Below are 20,204 nucleotides of genomic sequence, written 5' to 3' on the forward strand. Positions count from 1 at the left end.
GTCAAGGTTCGATTTGTCTTATTTAACTATTGGTTACCCATTTCGTTAGGATCAGCCACAAGAGGGCACTAATGCAATTGCATCTCAAATTGACCCTTTGGTAAATATTCTTTCAAGAAGAGGTACAACCAATAATAAACCAACAAATATTTTTGAATTATACTTTATACTAATTAATAACATTAATTGTCATTAATTATTGGTTATTTAAAATTTTTTTTAAAAGATACAAAATTAATGATTATTAATTGTCTCTTCTTACTCTAATTTAACTTTTACCATTTATTACGTAAACACTAATTCCTCTTTCCAAAAAAAACTTTGAAACTCCAAAAAACAAAAGGCACCAAAACATAAGATAAACAATCATCCAAATCCTAAGAAAAAAACATACAAAACATAGGAAAATGAATCATCCAAAACTAATAAAAAGAATAATCCAAATCCTAAGAAAAAACATATAAAACATAGGATAAAGAATCATCCAAACTAATAAAAAGAATCATCCGAAATATAGAAAAAAGAAAGATAAAAAACTAGTTAAAAAAATCATTCAAGGACAACCGGCGATGGCGCGTGAGGACGGTGCAGCAACGCTAGCGGTGCGAGGACGAAACCGCGGCAGCGTGGGGCATTGGGAAGAGGGATTAGGATTTGTGGTTTTGTGTGGTGAATGGTGAGTGGAAGTGAAAATAAATTAGGGTAAGTTTTGATTTGAAAATGGCATTAATGTAAATTAATCAAATTTTGAATTTGAAAAAATAATTTAAAACTAATCATTATTAATTGAGTTGTTCAATTCTTGGCTGGTGGACACTTGACTCCCTATACTTTTCCATATGGGCATGTCCGTGGATTAAAACAGTGTCACATGAATATATAATATTTTTAAAGATAGATTTTTTTTACTATTTTATATATAATATTTTTGGATCATTTTTTTTATTTTTCACCACATATTTACCTTTTATCTGATTTATTGTGTGATAAACCCATATTTTATGATACATTTTGTGCTTAGTTTGAGTGATTTATTTAATCCTTCACCCACTTATTCATATTAATTGCATGGTTTTTACATTTCCTTCCTTATTATGTGATGTATGTGAAAAACATGTTTCCTATGCTTTAAAATTAAATATTTTAATTACCCTTTATTATCATTCGATGCCGTGATTTGTGTGTTGAGTAGTTTCAGATCTTCTAAGGCAGGAATGACTTAAAGGATGGAAATGAAACATACAAAAATGGAAGGAAAGCACAAAACGGAGTTTCTGAAGAAACTAGCATCCACGCGATCGCATGACTGATGCGACCGCGCGCCTTGAGCGAATCGCATATGACGCGGACGCATGACTGACGCGACCGCGTGACAAGGAAAACTCCAAATGACGCGACCGTGTGACCCACGCGGACGCGTGACAGAGGCCACGCACCAGAAATTACAGAAAATGCTCCCAGCAATTTCTGAAGCCCTTTTTGGCCCAAATCCAAGTCCAGAAGGCATAGACCAGAGGTTATGAAGTGAGGGAATGCATCCATTCAGGAGAGTCTTCAATTTTAGTCACTTTTCCATGATTTAGATTTAGTTTTGGAGAGAGGTTCTCTCCTCTCTCTCTTAGGATTAGGATTTAGGATTTCTCTTAGGTTTTAGGAGTGACTCTTAATCTCAGGTTCAATGTTCTTTTATTTTATATTTATCTCTTATTTTCAGATACTTTAATGCTTATATTAGTTATGTTGCCTATTTGGCTTATGCTATATTCATATTATGATTTTCTTTGAATTAATATTATGTTGCCTATTTCAGTTTATTGTTGCCTATTTGGCTTATGCTATATTCATATTCCTATTTGAGGCATTTTTATTCCAGTAGATTTACTTTTTCTCTTTTTGGTCTTGGTTAAGAAATCAGTAATTCGGGAGTTATCAAACTCAAACATGCTTGATAATTGTTATCTTTGCTAATTGAATTGTTCTTCAATAATCCCAATCTTTTCTCCGGAAATAAATAGAATCCGAAGATCAGACTAATTAATCCCTTGACCTTCCTTTGCCTTAGTAAGGGTTAACAAAGTGGAATTAAGATTCAATTTTCATCATCATTGATAAGGATAACTAAGACTGGATTTCCAATTTCTCATACCTTGCCAAAAGTCTGTTTTATGTCATTAATTTAGTTTAATTGCCATTTAAATTACTCGCCATTAAATTACTTGTTCCTCATTCTTGAAACCCCAAATTTACAATCTCCATAATCATTAATAAGAACATACTTCCCTGCAGTTCCTTGAGAAGACGACCCGAGGTTTAAATACTCGGTTATCAATTTTAAGGGGTTTGTTATTTGTGACAACCAAAACGTTTGCACGAAGGAATTTTTGTTGGTTTAGAAACTATATCTACAACGCGTTTATGAAATTCTTTACTAGCAAAAATTCTAACGTCATTGTGCTAATTAGATGTTCTACTAATTTTTACCTTACATATTTAAATTAACTATGATAAAATTTTACAATCTTTTTAACAATAAACACTACTTATCTTAAATAATTGATACAGTTAATTTTAGATTGATTGTTTACATAAACAATTTTGGTGAAAGATATTTAAGTATTTTTTGTATAAACATTCAAAGAATCTAAAAGTATGATTTAATTCAACTAGAACAATTGGCATTGAATTTACCTAAATTTTAATCTTTTAAATTGTTGAGTCAATAACTAATTTTGTACTTTATGATGACAAATATAATTAATTATTTCTTATTATAACTAATCATTATAATGAGCATTATAGGAATCAGTCAAAGATGATATCAAGTCAAATTAAAAAAAAAATATGCACAATCAAAACAACAAATAATGCACTCCAAAATCAGATCATATTCATAAGGAGTTATTATATTCGAACTTGAGGAATAAAGAATGAAAGATCTTCTTAATGCCAACCGCAATAAGCATAATTGGTGTAACCACTAGTTTTGTGAAAAAAGAAATTATATCAACTTTGAAGAAGAATATATCAATCTCTATATAAGAAGAACAAAGACAAGAAAGAAGACAACTATTTAAGTAAAATCTAATTTGATATACAAGCCTATTCCTTTAGCATATTGAGTGTGTTTTTATTCTCTTGTGTTTAGAATTAAGATCAATTTAAAAGATATAAAAAAAGACAAAAAGAGGAGTTTATACAAAAATCAAAATACAATCATTGTTTGAGTGTTTATATTTGAAAGTTGCCTGTTAGAATATACTTAGTTACCATTAACGGTTGGGTTAATACTTAGGTTATTTAATAAGCTTAAAATAGTTTAAATGGTTTACAAGAGTGTGAGTCTCTTAGTACTAGTAATTGTAATTCAATTTGATTATAGTAAAAATTCTACCATTATTATTGTGGTAGAGATTAAAAGTAAGTCATAACCGAACCAAGATATATTGAAGCGTCACTATTCTCCTACTTTATTTTTTTTTACTATTTCAATTTTGTTCTACAATACTTACGAGATAAAACCAAAAATTATTTTTTAAACTAGATTTTTGTATAATTTATTTATTCAAATTTAAAAGCAATTCTTTAATTCAATCTTTTCTTCTCAACTCACTTGAAAATCTTCATAAATAAAAATAAAAAAATAAAACTAATCTATTTTAATCCAATAATGCAACCAAATTAATTAGTGAGAGATGACAAACACTAAAATATAATTAAACTTCATATATTTTTATTGCAAATCTATTTTATTCAATATTTAAGATTATAGAAAGTGATTAAATAATAATTTCGTAACACCATTACTCTATATTAGAAACTTTGGCTCAAACAAAATTGAGAAAACAAGTAAAAATTGAGAAACAGTGCGTATGCGTGCGCACATAGGTGTGCGTGCGCACGCCCAGGAAGATTTTAAAAGTGTGCGTACGCACAGGAGTGTGCGTATGCACAGGTATGAAAATTTATATGCCTGTTCACTTGCACAAGCTGTGCGAGTGCCCCCAACAGACGACTCTTCCCGACTTGTGCGTGTGTACAGGTCTGTGCGTACGCACAGGTCGTAATTCTTCATTGATGTGCACGCGCACAAGCTGTGCTAACACTGCAAGCAGAGCCTTTTTCCCTGCCTGTGCGTACGCACAGGTCTGTGCGTCCGTACAGAATGAGATTTTCGCAGGATTGTGCGTCCGCACAAGGCTGTGCGTGCGCACATATCAAAAATCCTGAAATCATGCAAAGTTGCAGAATTTTAGATTTTCAACACCAACTTTGAATGATCATAACTTCCTCTACAAAATTCCAAATTTTACAAACTTTATATAAAACTAAAGGGTTTTCAATGAACTTTAATTTCAAACAATTTTCAACCAATTTTGAAAACCGAGGCATAAGTTATGATCAAACAAAATTCATTAAAAACCAACTTGTACTAAAAGTTTCCAATTTACCAATTCTCACAATTAACATATCTCAAACCAACCAAAACAATACCAAACTCCCCTCTACAACATAATTTATCCACTTGGGTCACTTTTCACAATTAATACCAATCTTTCCATTCTACTTCATCATTCTCAATCTTAATAATCACATATATATAACATTCCAAACACATATCCACTAATCATCGTTTATTACCATCAATCTTCATCATTAACTCAACCATGATTCATATTATTAATCAACAATGTTCAATCATCCAAATCCATCATATCTCAACATCATCATTTAACCATATCAACAATACCAATTTATTGTACACCATCAACCAACCAATCATCAACAACATATAAAATTTCAAACCTATCCTATGGGTCACTTAGCCTAAGTGTCCATGAATATTATATACTACATAGAGAAAATCGAAACCATACCTTGGCCGATCTCCAATATATACCAAAACTCTAACTTGAGCCCAAGATAAGCTTTCAAGCATAATCTAAGCCACCAAGAATCTCCAACAAGCATCAACAATCATCAACAAGCTCCAAACATCACCATAATCAAGCTATATATACATAAACCATCATAAATCAACCTAAGGCTCATTATGATTAAAATTTCATGAGTTTCAATGGCTCTTACCTTGCCCAACAGTTTTGGAAGCCAAAACCAACATCAATCAAGGGTTAGAGTGTACCTAAACACCCAAGACACAAGATTTCACTCAAAACCAAAACCTAATATTTTCGAATTTCTTACGACAGAAACTGGGCAGGATTTTTCGAGATTCATACCTCTTTGGATAGATGAAACTAATAAGCTCAGAGAGAGCTTCAGGTAGCAACTGACGACACGTGAATCGGAGCACCGTAGCTCAACTTATGAGAGAAAGAAGATGAACGTGAATAGTGCTCTTGTAACCCTCACCTCTCTTCTCTCACTCAACGTTGCTGCTGCTTGTTGTGTTTGAAAGTGGCTGAAATGGCCACTTAATACACATATATATTGTTGGGCTTGGGTCCAACTTGAACCCGGTCCAATCCGTTAGCATTTTTAATCCGTTTGGCCCAGCTTTGGGCCAAACCTTTAACACTAACGTCCGGTTTTCCATCTCTAATATTTTTCTAAGGTTTTTGACTGTCCTCACTTTTCCTCGCGCGGTACTGACAAACTTGAACCGGTTCAACTGGTTCGACTGTCGGTTCGCGATTTTTAACGGTTTTTCGTAGAAAACACATTTTCTTACTCGAAAGGACATACTGAGTCCAAAAATCATATTTAAATCTCCAAATTCTCATCCTAATTTTCCGAAATTTAATTTGGGTATTTAAATGATTTTATTCGTGAAAACTTGGGTTTTACAGAAGCTCAATAATGGCATTCTCAATTTTTTCTTTAATAAAGTGTCGATCCACCTCAACATGTTTTATTCTATCATGTTGTACGAGATTCTCTGAAATACCAATTGCGGCTTTGTTGCCACATTTCAATTGGCTTGGCAATTGCGGTGGAAACCCAATCTCAGCCATCAATTTCTTTATCCATAATACCTTTAACGATTCCTCAAAATTCTGCCTCTGCGCTTGAAAGAGCTACAACTTTCTGCTTCTTGCTTTTCCAAGTTACTAGGTTGCCTCCAACAAGTGTAAAGTAACCAGCTGTTGATCTTCTATCATTTGGGTTGTCCGCCCAATTTGCGTTAGTGTATGTCTCAACCTTCAAATGGCCATTCCTTTTGAAAATGATTCCACTTCCTAGAGCTCCCTTCAAATACCAAACTATCCTCATGGCAGCTTCCATATGATCTTCTTGTGGCTTATGCATAAACTGACTTACTATTCCCACATCATAAGCTATGTTAGGCCGAGTATGTGATAAGTAAATTAGTTTTCCAACCAGTCGCTGGTACCATTCCTTATCTGTTAGGGTGGCACCTTCTACTATCTTCAACTTGTGATTAACTTGGATGGGCGTATCTATTGGTTTGCAATCCACCATTCATGTTTCTGCCAAAAGGTCCAAAATGTACTTTCTTTGGGAGATAAAGATTCTTTTGCTGGATCATAGAACCTCGATCTATTCCTAAGAAATATCCCAAATCCTTCATTTCGAAGTCTGTAAATAGGTTCCTTCTCAATTTTTCAACTCTCGATGCAAGAAAGCATTCTTAACGTCAAATTGATGGAGTAGCCAATCTTCATTTGCTGCTATTGAAAACAACACCCTGATAGTATTAATCTTTGCAACCGGTGAAAAAGTTTTAGTGTAGTCGATACCGTAGGTCTGTGTATAACCTTTGGCCACCAACCTTGCCTTGTACCGTTCAATAGTGCCATCTGTCTTGTGTTTAATGGTGAAAACCCATTTGCACCCAAATGGCTTTTTTCCTATTGGTAGGATACACTTCTCCCAAGTTTCGTTCTTCTCTAGAGCTTCCATTTCTGTATTCATGGCTTTTCGCCATTCAGCTTTTTCATTAGCTTCTCGGACAGTTCTTGGAATGTCTTCTATTAAGAGTCTGGTGGAAAAAGCCTTTACAACATTTTCTATTCCTTCTCTAGCCACTCTTATCGGGTATCTTGAGTTACGGGGAACATGTTCTGGTGAGTACCGATCAGGAGGCATCCCTCTGTTTCTTCTTGGAGGAAGAATAAAGGTATTGGGCTCTGGTTCTTCATGTTTCAGTGCTAGACTATTATTGTTAGTGGCCTCATTAAAAATAGGGAGTAAATTATCAGATTGACAATTACTTACCTCTTATCAAACATTCTCAAAAGGACTCTCACTGGTTGTATGTATCGGGTTGTTTTCTACGTTGAGTGAAGTATGCTCGGTGGCTCCATCTACTTGCTCTGTTTGAACAGTTTCTGGGCAACAAAGGTTATTTAGCCAACTTGATGGTTCATTATTGTTCTCCCCCTGAATTCCATGCTGGCGGCTGAAGTAAAATTTGGATTCTAAAAAATCACAATCCATGGTCACATGAATACGACGAGTGATTGGATCGTAGCATACCCAACAAAAACACATTTTTTTTTGCACAAAGATCAAGTTTGGTTCTATTGTCTTTGGGGATATAGACAAAGACGGAACATCCAAATACTCGACTTGGTAAGGTTAGAATAGGCGAGATTGTAGTCTAAGTAGCCATGACTTGTAAGGGTGTTTTGTGGTGCAGAACTTGGGTAGGTAGGCGATTTAGTAAGTAGGCAGAGGTCGCTATAACTTTAGGCCAAAAAAATTTTGGAACTTGTGCATCAAAAAGCATGGTTCGGGTCATCTCAAGTAACTTACAATTCTGCCGCTCAGCCACACCATTTTGTTGGGGTGTATTTGGGTAGGAAGTTTGATGGATAAGACCATTTTTCATAAAAAAAATTGCGCATTGATTGGTTTATAAATTCCCCACCATTATCTGAGTGAAGTACTTGGATTTTCTTGTTGAATTGAGTTTGAATTATTTGGTAGAAAGCAAGGAACTTAGTAGGTACTTCAGTTTTGTGTTTTAAAAAATATACCCAAGTCATACGAGAGAAATCGTCCACAAATAACACAAACTATTGAAAATTATTATGGAAAATAGGGGCTGGGCCCCACACATCAGAGTGTATTAGAGAAAAACTGGAATTGATACTAGTGTTGGTTGGAGGAAAAGAAACTCTGTGATTTTTTGCACGAATACAAGTTTCACATTTGAGGGGTTCAGTACTACTTGTAAAAAGACTAGGAAATAGAAACTTTAGGTACCCAAATGAAGGATCTCCGAGACGTCTGTGCCATTGATGACCGGATAATTTATACGCTTTTTGGCATTGTTTTTAGTATGTTTTTAGTATATTTTAGTTAGTTTTTATTATAATTTTATTAGTTTTTAGTTAAATTCACTTTTCTGGACTTTACTATGAGTTTGTGTGTTTTTCGGTGATTTCAGGTATTTTCTGGCTGAAATTAAGGGACCTGAGCAAAAATCTGATTCAGAGGCTAAAAAGGACTGCATATGTTGTTGGATTCTGACCTCCTTGCACTCGAAGTGGATTTTCTGGAGCTACCAAAGCCCAATGGGCGCACTCTCATTTGCGTTGGAAAGTAGACATCCTGGGCTTTCCAGAAATATATAATAGTCTATACTTTGCCCGAGATTTGATGGCCCAAACAGGCATTCCAAGTCAGCTCAAGAATTCTGGCGTTTAACGCCGGAAATGGTACAAGAGTGGGAGTTAAACGCCCAAACTGGCACAAAAGCTGGCGTTTAACTCCAAGAAAAGTCTCTACACATAGAAGCTTCAATGCTCAGCCCAAGCACACACCAAGTGGGCCCGAAAGTGGATTTTTATGTCATTTACTCATCTTTGTAAAACCTAAGCTACTAGTTATCTACAAATAGGACATTTCACTATTGTATTAGCATCTTTCAATCTTTCAATCTTGGGATCATCTTTTGATCATGTTTTTATAATTGAACCCTCTTTGGGAGGTTGGCCATTCGGCCATGCCTAGACCTTGTTCTTATGTATTTTCAACGGTGGAGTTTCTACACACCATAGATTAAGGTGTGGAGCTCTGCTGTACCTCGAGTATTAATGCAATTACTATTGTTCTTCTATTCAATTCAGCTTATTCTTGTTCTAAGATATCACTTGTTCCTCAACTTGATGAATGTGATGATCCGTGACACTCATCATCATTCTCACCCATGAACGTGTGCCTGACAACCACCTCCGTTCTACCTTAGATTGAGTGGATATCTCTTGGATCCCTTAATCAGAATCTTCGTGGTATAAGCTAGAATTGATGGCGGCATTCAAGAGAATCCGGAAGGTCTAAACCTTGTCTGTGGTATTCTGAGTAGGATTCAAGGATTGAATGACTGTGACGAGCTTCAAACTCGCGATTGTGGGGCGTTAGTGACAGACGCAAAAGAATCACTGGATTCTATTCCGACATGATCGAGAACCGACAGCTGATTAGCCGTGCTGTGACAGAGCACGTTGAACATTTTCACTGAGAGGACGGGATTGTAGCCACTGACAATGGTGATGCCCAACATACAGCTTGCCATGGAAAGGAGTAAGAAGGATTGGATGAAGACAGTAGGAAAGCAGAGAGACGGAAGGGACAAAGCATCTCCATACGCTTATCTGAAATTCTCACCAATGAATTACATAAGTATCTCTATCTTTATTTTATGTTTTATTTATCTTTTAATCATTAATCCTCCATAACCATTTGAATCCGCCTGACTGAGATTTACAAGATGACCATAGCTTGCTTCATACCAACAATCTCTGTGGGATCGATCCTTACTCGCGTAAAGTTTATTACTTGGACGACCCAGTGCACTTGCTAGTTAGTTGTGCGAAGTTGTGATAAAGAGTTGAGATTGCAATTGAGCGTACCATGTTGATGGCGCCATTAATGATCACAATTTCGTGCAGCAAGTTTTTGGCGCCGTTGCTGGGGATTGTTTGAGTTTGGACAACTGACGGTTCATCTTGTTGCTTAGATTAGGTATTTTTCTTCAGAATTTTTAAGAATTAATTCTAGAGTTTCAAGGTGATGTTTTCATCATCACCAAAGCTGATTGATTCTCATCAATTTAGCTCTTGAATGTAATGTCCTGCTGAAGCTTGGCTAGCCATGTCTAATTTCTTTAGACTAAAGCTTTAGACTAACATTGCATGATTCCTGGAATTCTTATTAAAAATTTTGAATCTCTTTATTTTCTTTTCCACATAATTTTCGAAAAATACAAAAAATTATAAAATCTTAAAACCAAAAATAATTTTATGTTTCTTGTTTGAGTCTAGTGTCTAATTTTGATTTTGGTGTCAATTGCATGTTTCTGTTCTTCTTGCATTTTTCGAATTCATTCATGTGTCTTCATTAATTTTCAAGTTGTTCTTGATGATTTCCTTGCTTTGATCATTAAATTCTCTTGTCTTGAGTGTTTTGTTGTTTCTCATATGCATTCTCAATTTGTTAGTGTCAGTAGTATACAAACTTCTAAGTTTGGTGTCTTGCATGCATTGTCTATTTGATTTTAGTTGCATTTTGATTATTCCTCATCATTAAAAATTCAAAAAAAAAAATTAATTTGTGTCTTTTCAAGTCAATAATACAGAGAATTGAAGATTCAGAACATACAGCAGAGGAACTACACAGAAAAAGCTGGGCGTTTGATGAGCGGATAATTTGTATGCTTTTTGGCATTGTTTTTAGTATGTTTTTAGTATAATCTAGTTAGTTTTTAGTATATTTTTATTAGTTTTTAGCTAAAATTTACTTTTCTGGACTTTACTATGAGTTTGTGTGTTTTTCTGTGATTTCAGGTATTTTCTGGCTGAAATTGAGGGTCCTGAGCAAAAATCTGATTCCGAGACCAAAAAGGACTGCAGATGCTGTTGGATTCTGACCTCCCTGCACTCGAAGTGGATTTTCTGGAGCTACAGAAGCCCAATTGGCGCGCTCTCAATGGCGTTGGAAAGTAGACATCCTGGCCTTTCCAGCAATATATGATAGTCCATACTTTGCCCAAGATTTGATGGCCCAAACCGGCGTGGCAAATCAGCCTCAGAAATTCCAGCGTTAAACGCCGGAACTGGCATAAAACTTGGAGTTAAACGCCCAAACTGGCATGAAAGCTGGCGTTTAACTCCAGAAAAGGTCTCTACACGAAAATGCTTCATTGCTCAGCCCAAGCACACACCAAGTGGACCCAGAAGTGGATTTTTACGTCATTTACTCATTTCTGTACACCCTAGGTTACTAGTTTACTATTAATAGGATCTTTTGACATTGTATCAGAACCTTATGACCTCATGACATTTTTTATACATTTCTTTGTGTATTTCCACGGCATGAGTCTCTAAACCCCATGGTTGGGGGTGAGGAGCTCTGCTGTGTCTTGATGGATTAATGCAATTACTACTGTTTCTCATTCAATCATGCTTGCTTCCATTCTAAGATAATACTTGTTCTTAACCCGGATGAATGTGATGATCCGTGACAATCATCATCATTCTCAACTATGAACGCGTGCCTGACAACCACCTCTGTTCTACCTTAGATTAAGTAGTTATCTCTTGGATTCTTTAACCGGAATCTTCGTGGTATAAGCTAGAACTGATGGCGGCATTCAAGAGAATCCGGAAGGTCTAAACCTTGTCTGTGGTATTCTGAGTAGGATTCAATGATTGAATGACTGTGACGTGCTTTAAACTCCTGAAGGCGGGGCGTTAGTGACAGACGCAAAAAAATCACTGGATTCTATTCCGGCCTGATTGAGAACCGACAGATGAATTCCGCTATGCTGTGACAGAGCATATGCAATCGCTTTCACTGAGAGGATGGGAGGTAGCCATTGACAACGGTGAAACCCTGCATACAGCTTGCCATGGAAGGAGACTTGCGTGTTTGAAGAAGAAGACAGTAGGAAAGCAGAGATTCAGAAGATGGAGCATCTCCAAACCTCAACCTATTCTCCATTACTGCAAAACAAGTAATCATTTCATGTTCTTTTGCTTTTCACAATCAATCCTGATAATTTCTGATATCCTGACTAAGATTTACAAGATAACCATAGCTTGCTTCAAGCCGACAATCTCCGTGGGATCGACCCTTGCTCACGCAAGGTATTACTTGGACGACCCAGTGCACTTGCTGGTTAGTTGTGCGAGGTTGCAAAAGTGTGATTGCAATTTCGTGCACCAAGTTTTTGGCGCCGTTGCCGGGGATTGTTCGAGTTTGGACAACTGACGGCTTATCTTGTTGCTTAGATTAGGACTGTTTTATTTTTGTTGGTTTAGAGTCTTTTAGTTGAGTCTAGTTTCATATTTTAAGTTTGGTGTCAATTGCATGCTTTTGTTTTTCTTTTAATTTTCGAATTTGCATGTTTTTAGTCCCTTTTTGATTCATAAAAATTCTAAGTTTGGTGTCCTCTTAGTGTTTTTCCCTTAAAGATTTTCGAAAAAATTAGTGTTTGATTTTCTAAAATTTTAAGTTTGGTGTCTTTTTGTGTTTTTCTCTTTCCTCTTTTCAAAAATCAAATCTTTTTCATAAAAATTTTTCAATCATATCTTTTTAATTGCTAATCTCAAAATCTTTTTAATTAACTAATTGACTCAGTTCTCAATTTGCTTTGATCTTGCTTTCTTTTTAATTTTCGAATTTTTTTTTATTTTAATTTCCTTTTGTTTTATTTTATTTTTCGGTTAATTCAAAAAAAATAATAAAAAAAATAAAAAAAAACTTTACTTGTGAATCCATATCATATTCCCTTTCTCCATCATGGACCTAAGTGGAATTGAACAGTCCAGAAGGACTCTGGGGTCATATGCTAACCCCATTACAGCTGCATATGGGAGTAGCATATGTACACCTCCCATCAAAGCAAGCAGCTTTGAGCTAAATCCTCAACTCATTATCATAGTGCAGCAAAATTGCCAGTATTCCGGTCTTCCACAGGAAGAACCTACTGAGTTTCTGGCAGAGTTTTTACAAATTGCTGACACAGTACATGATAAAGAGGTAGATCAGGATGTCTACAGGCTATTACTGTTTCCATTTGCTGTAAAAGATCAAGCTAAAAGGTGGTTGAATAACCAACCTACAGCAAGCATAAAGACATGGAAACAGTTATCAGACAAATTCCTGAATCACTTTTACCCTCCAAAGAGGATGACACAGCTAAGGCTGGACATCTAAGGCTTTAAACAAGAGGATAATGAATCCCTTTATAATGCCTGGGAGAGGTTTAGAGGTATGCTAAGGAAATGTCCCTCTGAAATGTTTTCAGAGTGGGTACAGTTAGACATCTTCTACTATGGGCTTACAGAAAAAGCTCAGATGTCTTTAGACCACTCAGCTGGTGGATCTATGCACATGAGGAAGACAATTGAAGAAGCTCAAGAGCTTATAGACACTGTTGCTAGAAATCAATATTTGTACTCTAGCAATGAGTTCTCTTCAAAAGAGGAAGTCATGGCAGTAGCCACTGATCCTAATCTTCAAGAACAGATGATTGAGCTTAATCAACAATTGCTCCTGATGACAGAACAGTTAGCAGAATTTAAAGAGATGCTCATTGAAACTAAAGTTGCTAACAAGAACATGGAACTGCAGTTGAATCAAGCAAAACAGCAGATATCTAAACAGATAACAGAAGAATGTCAAGCAGTTAAATTAAGGAGTGGGAAGACACTGAATAACACTGCTCAAAGTAGCAAAAAGTCAGTAAAGGAACAATTGACAGGGGATAGCCAAACCACTATCCAAAATCCCTCTGAGGACAGTAAGAGCCCAGAGAGGAATGCTATTGGCGTTCAAACGCCAGAAGAGGAGGGAAAGCTGGCGTTAAACGCCCATTCTCTGCCCAGTTCTGGCGTTCAAACGCCAGAAAAGGGGGAAAAGTTGGCGTTAAACGCCCATTTTCCACCCAACCCTGGCGTTCAAATGCCAATGGGGAATCAGACACCTAAGAGTGCTGATAGTAACCCCTCTAAAAAGGCTTCTCCAACCACTTCTGTAAGGAATAAACCTGCAGCATCTAAGGTTGAAGAATATAGAGCCAAGATGCCTTATCCTCAAAAACTCCGTCAAGCGGAACAGGATAAGCAATTTGCCCGCTTTGCAGACTATCTAAGGACTCTTGAAATAAAGATTCCGTTTGCAGAGGCACTTGAGCAAATACCTTCTTATGCTAAGTTCATGAAAGAGATCTTAAGTCATAAGAAGGATTGGAGAGAAACTGAAAAAGTTTTTCTCACTGAAGAATGCAGTGCAGTCATATTAAAGAGCTTACCAGAGAAGCTTAGAGATCCTGGAAGCTTTCTGATACCATGCACATTAGAGGGTTCTTGTACCAAGAAAGCTCTATGTGATCTTGGGGCAAGCATCAATCTAATACCTGCATCCACTATCAGAAAGCTTGGGTTGACTGAAGAAGTCAAACCAACCCGGATATGCCTCCAACTTGCTGATGGCTCTATTAAATATCCATCAGGCATAATTGAGGACATGATTGTCAAGGTTGGGCCATTTGCCTTTCCAACTGACTTTGTAGTGCTGGAAATGGAGGAGCACAAGAGTGCAACTCTCATTCTAGGAAGACCTTTCCTAGCAACTGGACGGACCCTCATTGACGTCCAAAAAGGGGAATTAACCCTGAGAGTTAATGAGGATGAGTTCAAGTTGAATGTTGTCAAAGCTATGCAGCATCCAGACACATCAAATGACTGCATGAGCACTGATATTATTGACTCTTTGGTGGAGGAGGTCAATATGGCTGAAAGTCTTGAATCAGAGCTAGATGACATCTTTAAAGATGTTCAGCCTGATCTGGAGGAACTAAAGGAAATAAAAGAAATTCTGAAAACTCCTCAAGAAGAAGACAAACCTCCTAAACCAGAGCTCAAGCCACTACCACCATCCCTGAAATATGCATTTCTGGGAGAAGGTGACACTTTTCCAGTGATCATAAGCTCTGCTTTAAATCCACAGGAAGAGGAAGCACTAATTCAAGTGCTAAGGACACACAAGACAGCTCTTGGGTGGTCCATAAGTGATCTTAAGGGCATTAGCCCAGCAAGATGCATGCACAAGATCCTATTGGAGGATGATGCTAAGCCAGTGGTTCAACCACAAAGGCGGCTAAATCCAGCCATGAGGGAGGTGGTGCAGAAAGAGGTCACTAAGTTACTAGAGGCTGGGATTATTTATCCTATTTCTGACAGCCCCTGGGTGAGCCCTGTCCATGTTGTCCCCAAGAAGGGAGGCATAACAGTGGTTCATAATGAGAAGAATGAACTGGTTCCTACAAGAACAGTTACAGGGTGGCGCATGTGTATTGACTACAGAAGGCTCAATACAGTCACCAGAAAGGATCATTTTCCTTTACCATTCATAGACCAGATGCTAGAGAGACTAGCAGGTCATGAATACTACTGCTTTTTGGACGGTTACTCAGGTTACAACCAAATTGCAGTAGATCCTCAGGACCAAGAGAAAACAGCATTTACATGTCCTTCTGGAGTATTTGCCTACAGAAGGATGCCTTTTGGTCTGTGCAATGCACCTGCAACCTTTCAGAGGTGCATGCTCTCTATCTTCTCAGATATGGTAGAGAAATTTCTGGAAGTCTTTATGGATGACTTTTCAGTATTTGGAGACTCATTCAGCTCCTGCCTTAACCATCTAGCACTTGTTCTGAAAAGATGCCAAGAGACCAACCTAGTTTTAAACTGGGAAAAATGTCACTTTATGGTGACTGAAGGGATTGTCCTTGGGCATAAAATTTCAAACAAGGGAATAGAGGTGGATAAGGCAAAGGTAGAGGTAATTGAAAAATTACCACCACCTGCCAATGTTAAGGCAGTCAGAAGCTTTCTGGGGTATGCAGGATTCTACAGAAGGTTTATAAGGGATTTTTCAAAAATTGCCAAACCTCTGAGTAATCTGCTAGCTGCTAACACTCCATTTATTTTTGATAATGAGTGTCTGCAGGCGTTTGAGACTTTGAAAGCTAAGCTGGTCACAGCACCAGTCATCTCTGCACCAGACTGGACATTACCATTTGAACTAATGTGTGATGCCAGTGACCATGCCATTGGTGCAGTATTGGGACAAAGGCATGGTAAGCTTCTGCATGTCATTTATTATGGCAGCCGTATCCTAAATGATGCACAGAAGAACTACACAACCACAGAAAAGGAGTTACTTGCAGTGGTTTATGCCATTGACAAGTTCAGATCTTATTTAGTGGGATCAAAAGTGATTGTATACACTGACCATACTGCTCTTAAATATCTACTCACAAAGCAGGATTCAAAACCCAGGCTCATAAGATGGGTGTTGCTTCTGCAAGAGTTTGATATAGAAATAAGAGACAGAAAAGGGACAGAGAATCAAGTAGCTGATCACCTGTCCCGGATAGAACCAGTAGCAGGAGCATCCCTCCCTCCTACTGAGATCTCTGAAACCTTTCCGGATGAGCAACTGTTTGCTATTCAGGAAGTTCCGTGGCTTGCAGATAGTGCAGACTATAAAGGTTCTCCTTCTGTAACCATGGAGAGGAAACATGAAGAGCTCCTCTCAAAACAGAGTCAAACAGAGCCCCCACAGTCAAACTCTAAGTTTGGTGTTGGGAGGCCACCACCAACTTCTAAGTTTGGTGTTGAACCCCCACATTCAAACTCTAAGTTTGGTGTTGGGAGGTTCCAACTTTGCTCTGAGCCTCCGTGAGGCTCCATGAGGGCCCACTGTCAAGCTACTGACACTAAAGAAGCGCTTGTTGGGAGGCAACCCAATGTTATATTTTATCTAATTTCCTTTGTTATTTTATTTTTTCTATAGGTTGATGATCATGAGAAGTCACAAAATCAATTGAAAAAGCAAAAACAGAAAGAAAAATAGAAAGAAAAACAGCACACCCTGGAGGAGAACTTGCTGGCGTTTAAACGCCAGTGAGGCTAGCAGATGGGCGTTTAACGCCCAGTCTGGCACCATTCTGGGCGTTTAACGCCAGAAAGGGGCACCAGACTGGCGTTAAACGCCAGGAATGGGCACCAAGCTGGCGTTAAACGCCAGAAATGGGCACCAGCACGGCGTTTAACGCCAGAATTGGCTAAAAACGCATTTTTGCATGCCCTTTGGTGCAGGGATAACTTTTCCTTGACACCTCAGGATCTGTGGACCCCACAGGATCCCCATCTACCCCACCACTCTCTCTCTTCTTTCTTCTGTTGCTCGAGGACGAGCAAACCTTCTAAGTTTGGTGTGGTAAAAGTGTTGCTTTTTGTTTCTCCATAACCAATTATGGCACCTAAGGCCGGAGAAACCTCTAGAAGGAGGAAGGGGAAGGCAAAAGCTTCCACCTCCGAGCCATGGGAGATGAAGAGATTCATCTCAAGGGATGCACTTTCCTCCACAAAACTATTGGGGGCAAATCAACACCTCCCTAGGAGAATTGAGTTCCAACATGGGACAACTAAGGGTGGAGCACCAAGAACATTTCATCCTCCTCCATGAAATTAAAAAAGATCATAGGATCATGAGAGAGGAGCAACAAAGGCAAGGAAGAGACATTGAGAAGCTCAAGCACTCCATAGGATCTTCAAGAGGAAGAAAAAGCCGCCATCACTAAGATGGACCCGTTCCTTAATTTCCTTGTTCTTTATTCTTCTATTTTTCGAAATCTTTATGCTTATGTTTATCCATGTTTGTGTCTTATTACATGATCATTAGTATCTTAGTGTCTATGCCTTAAAGCTATGAATGTCCTATGAATCCATCACCTCTCTTAAATGAAAAATGCTTTAATCAAAAGAACAAGAAGTACAGGATTTCGAAATTTATCATTGAAACTAGTTGAATTAGTTTGATGTGGTGACAATACTTTTTGCTTTCTGAATGAATGCTTGAACAGTGCATATGTCTCTTGAATTTGTTGTTTTGAGAATGTTAAAAATTGTTGGCTCTTGAAAGAATGAGGAAAAAGAGAACTGTTATTGAGGATCTAAAAAATCATTAGACTGATTCTTGAAGCAAGAAAAAGCAGTGGATATAAAAAAAAATTTCGAAAAAAAAAGAGAGAAAAGAAAAAGAAAAAGAAAGAAATAAAGTTGTGATCCAAGGCAACAAGAGTGTGCTTAAGAACCCTGGACACCTCTAATTGGGGGCTTTAGCAAAGCTGAGTCACAATCTGAAAAGGTTCACCCAATTATGTGTCTGTGGCATGTATGTATCTGGTGGTAATACTGGAAGACAGAGTGCTTTGGGCCACAGCCAAGACTCATACACTAGCTATGTTCAAGAATCATTATGCTTAACTAAGAGAATCAATAACACTATCTGAGTTCTGAGTTCTTATAGATGCCAATCATTCTGAACTTCAAGGGATAGAGTGAGATGCCAAAACTGTTCGGAGGCAAAAAGCTACTAGTCCCGCTCATCTAATTGGAGCTATGTTTCCTTGATATTTTGGGGTCTATAGTATATTCTCTTCTTTTTATCCTATTTTGATTTTCAGTTGCTTGGGGACAAGCAACAATTTAAGTTTGGTGTTGTGATGAGCGGATAATTTGTATGCTTTTTGGCATTGTTTTTAGTATGTTTTTAGTATAATCTAGTTAGTTTTTAGTATATTTTTATTAGTTTTTAGCTAAAATTTACTTTTCTGGACTTTACTATGAGTTTGTGTGTTTTTCTGTGATTTCAGGTATTTTCTGGCTGAAATTGAGGGTCCTGAGCAAAAATCTGATTCCGAGACCAAAAAGGACTGCAGATGCTGTTGGATTCTGACCTCCCTGCACTCGAAGTGGATTTTCTGGAGCTACAGAAGCCCAATTGGCGCGCTCTCAACGGCGTTGGAAAGTAGACATCCTGGCCTTTCCAGAAATATATGATAGTCCATACTTTGCCCAAGATTTGATGGCCCAAACCGGCGTGGCAAATCAGCCTCAGAAATTCCAGCGTTAAACGCCGGAACTGGCATAAAACTTGGAGTTAAACGCCCAAACTGGCATGAAAGCTGGCGTTTAACTCCAGAAAAGGTCTCTACACGAAAATGCTTCATTGCTCAGCCCAAGCACACACCAAGTGGACCCAGAAGTGGATTTTTACGTCATTTACTCATTTCTGTACACCCTAGGTTACTAGTTTACTATTAATAGGATCTTTTGACATTGTATCAGAACCTTATGACCTCATGACATTTTTTATACATTTCTTTGTGTATTTCCACGGCATGAGTCTCTAAACCCCATGGTTGGGGGTGAGGAGCTCTGCTGTGTCTTGATGGATTAATGCAATTACTACTGTTTCTCATTCAATCATGCTTGCTTCCATTCTAAGATAATACTTGTTCTTAACCCGGATGAATGTGATGATCCGTGACAATCATCATCATTCTCAACTATGAACGCGTGCCTGACAACCACCTCCGTTCTACCTTAGATTAAGTAGTTATCTCTTGGATTCTTTAACCGGAATCTTCGTGGTATAAGCTAGAACTGATGGCGGCATTCAAGAGAATCCGGAAGGTCTAAACCTTGTCTGTGGTATTCTGAGTAGGATTCAATGATTGAATGACTGTGACGTGCTTCAAACTCCTGAAGGCGGGGCGTTAGTGACAGACGCAAAAGAATCACTGGATTCTATTCCGGCCTGATTGAGAACCGACAGATGAATTCCGCTATGCTGTGACAGAGCATATGCAATCGCTTTCACTGAGAGGATGGGAGGTAGCCATTGACAACGGTGAAACCCTGCATACAGCTTGCCATGGAAGGAGACTTGCGTGTTTGAAGAAGAAGACAGTAGGAAAGCAGAGATTCAGAAGATGGAGCATCTCCAAACCTCAACCTATTCTCCATTACTGCAAAACAAGTAATCATTTCATGTTCTTTTGCTTTTCACAATCAATCCAGATAATTTCTGATATCCTGACTAAGATTTACAAGATAACCATAGCTTGCTTCAAGCCGACAATCTCCGTGGGATCGACCCTTGCTCACGCAAGGTATTACTTGGACGACCCAGTGCACTTGCTGGTTAGTTGTGCGAGGTTGCAAAAGTGTGATTGCAATTTCGTGCACCAGCGTTTAAAACGCCCAATGAAGAAGAAAAACTGGCGTTTAAACGCCCAAAAGGGTAGTGTTTTGGGTGTTAAACGCCAGGATGGCACAAGAGGGAAGATTTTGTTTTCAATTCAATTTTTTTTTTAAGTTTTCAAAATTTTGCAAAAATCAAATCTTTTTCAAATCATA

The 20,204-nt window shown here is 37.8% G+C and overlaps 1 protein-coding gene across 1 annotated transcript; it reads right to left on the reverse strand.

Moving 5' to 3' along the window:
* Positions 1–6,006: 6,006 nt before the first annotated feature.
* On the reverse strand, positions 6,007–6,441 carry LOC140181508 (uncharacterized mitochondrial protein AtMg00810-like). The gene has a single exon (XM_072225136.1). The coding sequence runs from the start codon at positions 6,439–6,441 to the stop codon at positions 6,007–6,009; it is 435 nt and encodes a 144-aa protein (XP_072081237.1).
* Between the last annotated feature and the right edge of the window lie 13,763 nt (positions 6,442–20,204).

The sequence above is a fragment of the Arachis hypogaea genome, chromosome 18 (assembly GCF_003086295.3).
Source record: "Arachis hypogaea cultivar Tifrunner chromosome 18, arahy.Tifrunner.gnm2.J5K5, whole genome shotgun sequence".
Taxonomy (NCBI): Eukaryota; Viridiplantae; Streptophyta; class Magnoliopsida; order Fabales; family Fabaceae; genus Arachis; species Arachis hypogaea.

What these genes read in the sequence shown, in the direction of transcription:
- LOC140181508 (XM_072225136.1), bottom strand. Translation starts at nt 6,441, where the DNA reads ATGGTGGATTGCAAACCAATAGATACGCCCATCCAAGTTAATCACAAG.